The sequence below is a fragment of the Vigna unguiculata genome, chromosome 3 (assembly GCF_037176805.1).
Source record: "Vigna unguiculata cultivar grain cowpea cultivar isolate G323 ecotype 2 chromosome 3, ASM3717680v1, whole genome shotgun sequence".
In the NCBI taxonomy this organism is placed as follows: domain Eukaryota; kingdom Viridiplantae; phylum Streptophyta; class Magnoliopsida; order Fabales; family Fabaceae; genus Vigna; species Vigna unguiculata.
In genome coordinates, this window is record NC_140794.1 from 58099204 (window position 1) to 58110569 (window position 11366).

The 11366-nt window shown below is 33.7% G+C and overlaps 1 protein-coding gene across 1 annotated transcript; it reads right to left on the bottom strand.

Annotated features, from left to right (window-relative positions):
* Positions 1-5643: 5643 nt before the first annotated feature.
* Positions 5644-10950, bottom strand: ELF5 (proline-rich family protein). Its single transcript, XM_028064943.2, has 9 exons — positions 10687-10950; positions 10220-10313; positions 9426-9511; positions 8673-8722; positions 8515-8584; positions 8319-8400; positions 7797-8212; positions 6641-7168; positions 5644-6007 (listed from the first exon to the last, which is right to left on the bottom strand). The coding sequence occupies exons 1-9, from the start codon at positions 10765-10767 to the stop codon at positions 5789-5791; spliced, it is 1626 nt and encodes a 541-aa protein (XP_027920744.2). The 5' UTR covers positions 10768-10950; the 3' UTR covers positions 5644-5788.
* Positions 10951-11366: the final 416 nt, after the last annotated feature.

The following is an 11366-nucleotide window of genomic DNA, read 5'->3' on the forward strand; positions in this document are numbered from 1 at the left end:
GATTACACTGTTGATTTAGTTTGGACTTTTCATCACTCTTCTATTTCTAAGTGTGAATTTGGATTAGCGTTACCTGAATAAAATCTGAACAGGTTCTTATCTTATCCTGTGTTATTTAACAGATTTTAACACGGATTTAACCATGATCAAGTGTGTAAGTTTAAACAGTTCTTACGTGTTACTGTGCTGTTTGAGAAACTTTGATGTAAACACAAGAGGCTGAACAAGATTGGTTTTGTTTTTCAAAACTAAGACTATAGTTTTGACTAAAGTTACAATTTGCTCAGACAACGATTTTCAACTTCTCAAAAGCTAAATCTGACATGTTAAGCTTACAAACGGAAAATTCTAACTTGTCGAACAGAAGTGTTCAAACTGAAGAATTTCGACATCGCTGATTTGATTCCCCTTTTTGCCTTAAAAAGGTAGGTAGCAGTTTTGCAAATTCATCAGTGAAACAAAAGTTTAAAGCTTGATCAAGAATGAAAACAAGTTGAACTTTCTTTTCACTGGAAGAAAAAAAGCAAAGTAATGTAAAGTAATACATTATATCAGATTGCATATTCCTATATGGATAGACATTGTTAAGTTTATTAGTTAATTCATCTGATTAAATGTAAAAAAGAAAGTGTTTGAAGAATTTGAGGCACAAAGCTATAATTAATACTAGGTTTTCTCCTGTGCATGTGGGGCATAATTTCTTCATCATCATGCAAATATACGAAGCTAGATTCACCTGTTATAGTTCAAAATAAGCATGATTGAAATTTGTTAACTTCTTTTGGGTTGATTTTTAATAAGTTGAATAGCTTCCTTGTGGAAGAGGTTACAAGAATGAAAAGGAGAAAGTAGAGTGAGAAACGTGAAAAAGAAATACTCATTAAAGCTATGGTTAATAGTAGCATACTCAGTGAATTGGGTCAAGTCAAATATTCCACTCTTAATGGAACATGACCGAACTTGATTGAGTCGATCTTTGCAGGATTCTGATAGGGTCACACAAACTCTATTAAAACAAATTCTTATGTGAAAAGCTTTTCATTACAATAATCGTACTAAAATCTCATTGTAAAGGGCAACACTGTTAATAATTATTTCACTTTTTTTAGAACTTCTAATCAGCATGAACGTGATTTAGAACTACGCATTTGGGTTTGATCGTGTCACGTTTCATAATCATCTTCTGTACTTCTTTCCTTCTTTTTGTTTCGGTCATCGTTAACTAGGCTTTTATTTATATCGACTTTGTGAAAAAAAAAAAAAAAAACAGTATATCTTAACCTTTTTAGTTATGAGTTCTTTTTGCTCTATATCCATCATTTTTGTACCAAGGGTTACCTTACATCTTATAATAAATGTAGAAGAAAGTAGAAAAAAGTTAGTAAACCCTAATAATGAATATTTAACAACATTTATCCACCTTGTGAAACTTGTTTCTCTTGAATAAGGACAGTTGTCACTTGATTTTTTTTTTATTTAATCTCTTTAAATGTTATTTATGTCATGCTGCATCATCCCTAATCAGAAGTCACAAATCTTCAATTTTGCTTTTTATATTTATTTAACTACACAACTACTTGAAGGTGGCTGCTGCAATGGGGAAAAGAGAGAGTGGAGTAAGAAAGGAAATGAGGGAAGAGAATGAGTGAATTGAAAGTAGGAAATAGAGGAGAAAGATAGAATGATGTGATCGCGATAAAGTGAAAAGTTTGAGAAGAAATAACAACACAAAAAAGGAATAAAAGGAGGTATGTCCCGATTATAATACATAGATTAACTTCAATTCATTATGTGTTTGTTATCTAATATAAAATATATTGTAAACTAAATTAAATATGTTAAATATTTAATTTTAATTAAATTTAATATAATAAAGTATAAATTAAATTTTAATTTTAAATAAATTTAACCTAATAAAATATAAATTAAATTTTAATTTTAATTTTTCTCACACGTAATGGATATCCATGGACATAGATAGTATAATATTTGTATCAGATCCATTTATAAACAAATATTATATTATTCATCACTCATTATATGTAAATACGGTTAGAAAATGATTAAAAAAATAATATTATTAATAATAAAAATATGAAATAATATAATAATAATTATTAGAGCAATAATAATACTGACATGTTAATGAATCAAAGAATATTAATCAAAGACCCAACAATTATAATAACAATAAGTGATAAAAAAAAATAAAGGACAATAGGATAGAGAAAGCTTAGATCGAGGCATGCATAACGATATCCTTAGAGAAAAAACATCATACTACATAGGGCAAAACAAAATCATATGCGTTTGTGCAAAACAAAATCATATGCGCTTCTCTCCCAAAATATAACAATCTGTTAGATCGATCGAGTGCAGCGAAGAATCTCCGAACCTTGTGAACATCACTTTTTTTCTAAGAGATAGTATTAAGAAGAAAAAGAAGAACATTTTTTAGAAAACTATAGTATTTGTTGTCATGCACCTAGGTGGTATATTTATAAGTAAAAGAAAGAGACATATGAGTAAATAGTAATAAGAATATAGACGTTAGCCATAAATGACATTAATCCATAAAATTAAAAATCTATAAAAATATTAATAACAGTAGAATTTTATTTTAATTATTTATTTTTTAAATTATATTAAAATATTTCCAACAAATTCTCATTTGAAGTATCCACTAATTATTTATAGCAAATTTTATCTATAAATATTTGCATACATAAATAATTTTGTGAACCCTACATGTAGTGTATTATTGTTAGAGCAATTAGTTTAACAACCGATATAATAGCATATATACATTGCTACATTAAGTTGTCATGCACTCTATATTACATCATTTTATGGAAAACTGATACAATATGCATAATGAAAGTGATGTTTTCACACTAGTTACACCATATCGACAGAGTCTTTTAGATCTAATAATGGCCTTTTCCTCCACAATGTTTATCCCTCAAACCTTTTCGTTTGCAATTTTTGAGAAATTGAGTAAAGACCAATGCAATTTTGCTACAGTATATCTTCAAAGAAAATTCAAAGGAAATCTTGTGAACACTACCTTCAAGAACTTTCAATAATAATGACAACCTATTGAAACATTGGATGTTTGAGTCAACAGATTCACAACTCAAAAAGTTGTGGATTGTGAATTAAACCAAAACTAGGTAAAAAAACCCAAAGCTTCAATTAAGAAAACATCAAAGGTAATTTTATCTCTAAATCAAAATATACTAACTTGACACAATCATTCACAATAATACAATAAAAATATTCACCTATTCCACTAAGCATTCGCAATAAAGATATAATACTATAAAACTAATGATTTAAAACTTTGAAACAACATTTAATAGAAAATTTTAATTAGAATACATTAACTTTTTGTATTTCACAGTAATAGTTTTTATGAATACAATAACCATTTTAAATTGTACTAAAGATACTTTTTATTAGTTAATAGTGTAAAATGTTTAACAATATAACGACTTGACCTTTTTTTGTGTATAATTAAACAGTCTCGAAAATATACGAATACAAAATATTTGATGCTTATCTCAACTCTTGCGTCCTTTTGGCAAGCATCGTCTCCAAGAAAGAGTTGAATGATAAAATAATGCATTGTACCATTAATTGTGTTGTACTGTAGATAAAAAAAAATACCCCATTATAGCATTTTGATTGGTGTATAAATGAAATTAAGCTTGATTGATTCCCTTGTCTTGTTCCCTTTCTCTGTTTAATTAATGACAGGAATTGATGAAAGCAAAATTGAGTGTCAGGTTGAACAGTGTTGTTTTGCAGTGAGTTGTCAATTCTTGAATGTTGAATACATGTCGTAATTGCTTGTCCAGCTTAACAAACCGTCCCAAACTATTATGTCATTCCAACATTGCCACTTGTATGGACAAGATTGTCAACATTTGTTGTTGTTTGCTACCACACTCCAATTGCTGCAAACAGTGTTCAATCATATATGGTTTTGTTTGAGTAAAACAGAACCTTACTGCACAAACCATAGATTTCAAAATCATCACATGGAATTGCTTCTGTATCCCTTCATCTTCTGTGAAATTGCAACACGTGCTTCCATGGTAAGGGCAAAACCAGATCGTGGTACTGAGGGTAAATGGCCGCTCTACAGAAAGTAGCAAAGAAAACAAAACCATTTACATTCATAACGAAAACAAAACTCAAAAAAGTTATGGCAGAGGAAGAAAAAAACACCATTCATGGAACAAAAACCAGTTGAAAGGGTCTGTACTTCAGCTTACATACATCTCATTATATATATATTACAAGTATTAGTGAGTTGACAAACGAAGGAGGAAGGTAGTGTTCAGAGCAAAAGAGCTTCATTAGTGTTCAACTTTCTGACATTCTGTCTCTTATGTCTGGTTTACCCTCCAAAAAAGTTCTTATATTCTCTCTCAAAATTCAATTTTTTTTTATGAATCGGGTACTTTCCATCTGTCTCTTCTACTAAAAAATGAAATCCAATTTAAATCTGGTCAGATAGTTTCATTTCATTCAACCCTGTTAGTAAATAAAACAAGAGAGAGAGAGAGAGAAAACCATTGTCAAAATAGAAAATCATCAATAGATTAGCATATTTTATTGGCCATGTTGTCGTATCATGTCATGTTGTATAATCCAAGTTGTTTGGGCTGCTTTCAATATACAAGGTTAATATAGAATGTCTTAAGCGGAATCTTGTATTACAGTAAGCGATGAACTAATTTAAGTGAATGCATGCTGTTCAGATTATCCCTCTAATTTAGTTAAAAGCTTTAACCAAGGATTCACAAAATAATGAAATATACTTCTTCTTCCTTGACCTCAAGTAAATTGTAGGATGCTGCATTATTGTTTATCAATATAATAGCTGGAATTGTTACATCGTTAGCCACACAATAAATGGTATGATTGGATACTGTAGCAAAATTAGTTTAGTTTTCTGTTCATACTTTCCCAGATAACTCTTTCCTGAATAGAAAAAACAACCTCACCTTTTTATGGTTATTACGAACATCCATGCCAATAGGTCCAGTTTTGTTACGTCCCATCTGTAGCATGAGATTTAAAATTATTTGTTTTGTTTTTTAATCTAAAATAAGGCATTTTCTTTAAAGTGGTACATAACTTAATTTTGTTAAACCCAGGTTTTGCTTCGAGAATACATTCTCTCAAAGTTACACTCTAACATGAATATGCTGTAAAAGTTGACTACTTTTCTTCTTAAATGTCCACTAAATATAAAATTCTCCCTGTCCTCTTAGTTTTCAATATAAAATAGACACAATTTCACATAACATACTATAGTACAAATTCAACATAGAAAACCCATGGCCATTACACTTCCAATTGGTATTGTTGTGTAATCCACTTTTGCACAATAAATTGGCATACTTAAAAAAAAATAAAAAAATAAAAAAATAAAAAAAAACTCGTACCACTTTACTTAAAAAAGTGTTGCTAGCCACATCTTTTTTTTTCAAAACTTTAAATCTAGTTTTTAATGTGTGTGTATGTGTGTGTTTTTGTAAGTATCTACACAACATTGGTTAATAATGAACATTGTTTTATTAACTAAAAGACAGTGCACTAATTTGAATCTAGAGTAAAAAAGGAGAAAAATTAGAAGTAACGAGTGTACACGATCTTGATTAACTTTCATCAAGAACAAAAAATGGAGTGAGGTCAAGAGAGTGAATATTTGAACATAAACAAATTCCATTAAGCACATCCATCACCATTAACCGCACCGCCACTCGTGGTGATCTCAACCATCAAGTGCACCAAGGGCTTTCATGTCCTCCAAGAAAGCCGTATAAGAGTCATCAATGCTCTGTGCTTTTGGAGCTGATGACGAGCTCACTGACTCTGATTTTACAATAGTTGGCCCTGATGTCCCAGAGACGCTCCTAGAGGTTGGCACTGCTGGTTTCGGTTTTGTTTTACTCATTGCAGTTTCTCTTCTCACTCGCACAGATGCAGGAACCTAGTAAAAAAACAATATAAAGCAATTAGAGGAATACACGAGAGATTGAAATAATAACAAAGTGATTCTACTTGTAAGTTCTCAGTTGTTAAAGAGTGCGGGATATTGTAACATTGACAATTTGACAAAACTATATAACCAGTTAACAATCACTTATTTAACCACTTGTGAAAACAAAATTTGACTAGCCCAGATATTATTATACTATTCTTATAAAAGAGTTGTTAATTGGTTATACATGGAAAAGGAATTATCAAAACATTACTTCTCATCGGTTAAATTAACTTATTTAACAGCTATCCTTCCTCAGGCTCAGACATAAATTCAAACTCACAGGTAACATTTCTTCTTATTAAGAAAATCTGTCCCGTACGAGTATGAGCAAATGCACATATAAATCATTCAGTTGTTATTAGTTTGGTTACATGATAAGATATCCAAAACACTAGATGCAGTAGCAAAAGAAATTACCACCAGACTTAATTACAGTATGATGGCATTAACTTTGTTAGTTAGAGTTTAAGAAAGCTAATTATCAAAATACAACAGAAATAAGTTTACTCAAAAACTTGTTATAAAAGCAAAAACTTCAAGAGCCAATATAAAAGGAAACTAAAAAGTCCCTCAACTTACCATAGCTGTGAGTTCTGGAGTGTGCTGCGCTAATGGCCTTTTAACAACAGTAGAAGCAGCAGATTTAACATAAGATGGTTTCGGAGGAGGGGGAGGCGGCCTAATTGCCATATGATCCTCTTCCTGGAAGTTTGGAGGAGGACCAGGTGGAAGTGGAGGCCTCATCATTGGTGGAGGACCAGGTGGAGGGCCATATGGTGGCCTATGGATTAGGGGAACCATCATTCCAGGTGGTGGTGCCTGACCAGGGAGTCCTGCCACAGGTAAAGGAGGCCTCATGTCAGGTGGTGGCGGGGGTGGTGGGAAACGGGATATTCCTGGGGGTAATACATCAGGCTGTAAACTTGGGATTAAAGCGGGTCCTGGAACAGGAGGTTGTTGCCTTGGAGGAGGATGCCCGGCAACCATTTTTGGAATCTCCTGGTTTGACAGTGAATTATTACTCTCCGTAGAAACAGCTCCATCAGACTGAACCATACCAGTCTTTGGTGGCACCTGATTGGATGGAGGAGGGGGAGGAAGCTGCACCTGCATTTTAGAAATTGTTACCGTCCAAGAAGCTTTTGTTTTGAAGAATCATACCATGATAAATGTATACTACCTCCCATCTATTAAGCATGAATATCCAAAAACCTGCCCATCAACAAAGCATGAATATACCAAAATAACCATAGGCATGACTGAACCCAAGACCAGAACACATACAAGAAAAAACAACAAAGATACAGTCCCTTTTTGAGTCTTCACCATTACAAAATGTCTCTAGTGTGTCCAAAATCTAAAATATGTTTTGCAATGTTTCAAAACAAAGAAAATAGGTTCCGACCAAAGCTAAAACATGATAAAATAGAGCAAAAAAATGTAGACAACCTTATCCACCCTGTAAAATCGGTCTTTGATACTTTTAAAAATTAAAAATATATCTATTTTTTTTCTGTAAGCATAGACATATGTTTTAGTATTTTATTCAATATTCACTGCCATCTCCACATCCTAAATTTTGAAAAATCGCTGTATCTGCATACTTGATCATTACAGATAATACCAGCACCAGTGAATGCTTTCAATATATCTCTAACATCATGTCTTTCAATGCCTTTATAATCAGGTCGTGCCTTTACACAGAAAACAAAGCCATTTAGTAAGACAAATCTACCTGACTAGGATCCTTAGAAGGTGAATCATCTGTTAATGCAGACTGATTTCTCCCTTCACCTCCACTAGTGCCAGGTGGAGGTGGCTGAGACTGTTGAAGCGGAGGAGGTGGAGGAAGAATAGGACGATTTGCAACTTGATCTTTAGGTGGGGGACCAGGGGGTGGAGGTGGCAAAGGGGGTGGTGGTAACGACGCAGACACGGCACTAGCAGGCTTTGGAGGCATGGGAGGGGGAGGAGGCAATGGTAAAGATGCAGGTAAAACAGTGCCATCTGCTGAACTTGCATTGCTACTACCATCAGGCAGTGGAGGCGGTGGAGGAGGTGGAGGTACAGCTAATACATCATCCTCTGTCTCCATTGCTGAGGATGAAGCAGCACCACTGGATGAAGCACCAGACAAAGGAATTCTTGGCCCTGCATTCGAGCACAATAGTTGACTGATGAGTACAGAAGAGTCAAACCAACACCATTATAGATCCATGATTTTACAAGACAAATATGAAAAACAAGCTCAGCATACCTATAGATGATTTAAACATAGGAGGTTTCCCTGGTGGTGGAGCCCCAGTAGGATTTAATGTAGGATGGTAATAAACAGAGTCCTGTAGAAAAATCAGCAAGTCACCCAGTCATCAATGACAGCTATGCCAGTTTAGTTCAGAAGGAAGAGCATAGGAAAACATAAAGCATGCACTCAGAATCAACTTAAATCCTACCTCAGGCTTTGGGTGTTTAACCCGCTCTTCTTCTTCTGCAGTTGTTCTCCTTCGAGGAGGCCCCAAATGACTGCCAAAAAGTCATCCTAGAATGTGTAAATGACACACACAAATAGGGAATAAATCTATGTTTTTAAAATGACAAGAAAATTCTTCACCTGAACATAACTGGGGCCTCACCCTTCTCCCGCATTTTCTCTTCATATTCCTATACAAGAAGGATTAGATCTAGACCATCGCTGATTAACAATTGGCAGAAACCATTTAACTAAATAAAGCATATATCCAAATAAAATGTTCAAATCCTGAAGACTGAATTTTCAGTCTACCACTAGCCAAACCAGACAGATTCTACAACTAATACAATATTAAACTCAGTTCATAATTTTCCACTTACATTAAGCGCATGTTTGGTTTGACATTGGAGTCTAAGATCTAAGTTTTCAATGTGAAAAATGGAACCTATTCAAAGTAGCTTCAACTAGAATATGGATAATGGATCCACATTTTTCCTTGATCTGACGTGAAACCAAACATGTTAGTCGGCTACTCTTAATGGGACTTGCCCATGACAAGAACGGTACATAAGCCTATGTTCTTGTTACAACTGATTTTCAAATGCACAAAACCAGCAATCACTCATTCATGGAAACCAATGGATTTTGATCACGGCAGAGAAAAAGATACTAGAGACTATAACGAACTAAGATATTTTACATCATATAAAGGGCACATTGGATCATGAAATAATGATTATTTTCATTGATTGATGAAATATGTTTCTAAATACTCGTAACAAACTAGCACCATACATAATTGTGTACAGAACATAAGTACCTGATAATCTGCATAGTAATATTGAATAATAGAAAATATTGATCCAACAGAAAGAACATATAACAAGTTCTTACCTTCCTCTTCTTTAGGACAAGGTTAAGTGTGTCTTGTAGTTGTCTCTTCTTGTGCTTTCTTGCTTTATCCAAAGCACCATCAGCCTCTGCCACAACCAACAATGCACAGTGAATTTGAATGGTAAAATCATCCTAAAAGATATCATACTTAATTTCTAATTATACAACTACATCCCAGAAAACAACTATAGTCACCAGTGCACCAGATGAGTCCATGTATATGCAGTAACTTGATTTCCCTTTACGAGTTTGAAATTATCTTGTAGAAGCAAATGCATAACTGCTTACGTTTCATGCCACAACACCCATATCTATCTAAATAATTGCAAATGAAATAGCTTTTCCAATCGACATGGACACATGGTTCTTTGCCCGTGCTCCATGAATACAAAAAGGGTACCCTTCAAGGATAAAAGAAACTTCGTACAGAATTCAAATGAACTTCCCTACGCACTGTAGTGTCATGTTTTTGGTTCACTGTGAGCATTTGAAAGTTCCCCAAATTTAATTTGAATGTTTTGCTAGTCTGTAAAAATCTAATTAACTTGTTCTCTTTCATCATCACAATTTATTTGTTACTCTAACGGAAATTTCAATAGTTGTTCCTACTCCTGAAAATGTGTTCTCACGTTTACACAGACTAAGACATTCATCCAAACAACAACTACCACATGCACGATCAAACAGTCCTCTCAGCAATCAGTTTGCCATAATAATAATAATAATAATGGTAAGTTGAGAGAAAGTATATTGCATTTTACAGCCTTCCATTGAAAAACAAAAGCACGACTTACTCATCATCTCCAAGTTCTCAATCTGCTTCTTCAACTGATCAGGATCTTTCTTCAAAATCCCCACCTCCCTCACCTTCTTTCTTTCCTTCTTATTCTATTGATCAAAACAAATAAAAAAAGGTGTCAAGAATCAAAATCCGACCATGAGCTGAAACCTTAAAAAATACAAGCAATACATAGCAAGAACACACACTTTAAAGAATACAGAAATAACGACAAATTAAGCTAAGTTCTTTGAATGAAAGAAAACAGCTCATCTGTTTTAAAACCCTATTTGCATCTCTTTCGCATTATCAAATTCAAAGAAAAACTACTTGCACTTTCAATCAATTAACAACAGCGGAGCATGTGAAAGGGTAAAACACGAATTAGGGCAGGGATAAGAGAAAAGGGGGAACAACAAAAAGACATTAAAAGCGAAAGAGGAAATGGAGCGTGGGTGCGTGGGTTAAGGAAGTGAAGAATACCCTCTTCAATTCTTTCTTCCGAAGCTCCTTCCGGTAAGCATCGGTGGGGTTCATGACCTTGCCACCCTTCGTCGTCTTCATTGTGAAAGACTGAACCCTCTCTTTCACAAGCTACTCAGTATTAATATTCCTCTTCCGAAATCGAAACCCTTTCCCCCTTTCGCTCTTTCTCTTCTGTCACGATTTCAAAAATTGGGACAAAAACATAAACAACACAGAACCCTTCACGCATCTACTAATATTTGTTGTAATAATGAAATGATAAGAATATTAAATAACAACTTATGTACATGTATATCTATATCCGTATCATCAACACGAAACTGTGATGCTTTTTGTGTATGAGGAGGAACGAAACCAAGTCCAGGACCATGTTATAGATTAATAAAAGCCCGGCCCACTAACGCTATCTCCTCCTCTTGTGGATCTTTCTTCCTGCGCCTCCAAACGTTCTTCTACACCTCCAAACATTTTTTTAAATATCAAAAATTTCCTTTGATCATATAAGTAAAGTCAAGGACATCAAACCCGCAACTGAAAGTTGATTTCCATAAGTTAAAATATATTATTGGAAGTTGACTTTCGAAAGTAAGAATATATTATCAAAAGTTGACTATTGAAAGTCAAAATATATTATCAAAAGTCAACTTCCGGAAGTCAATTTCCGGAAGTCAAAATAT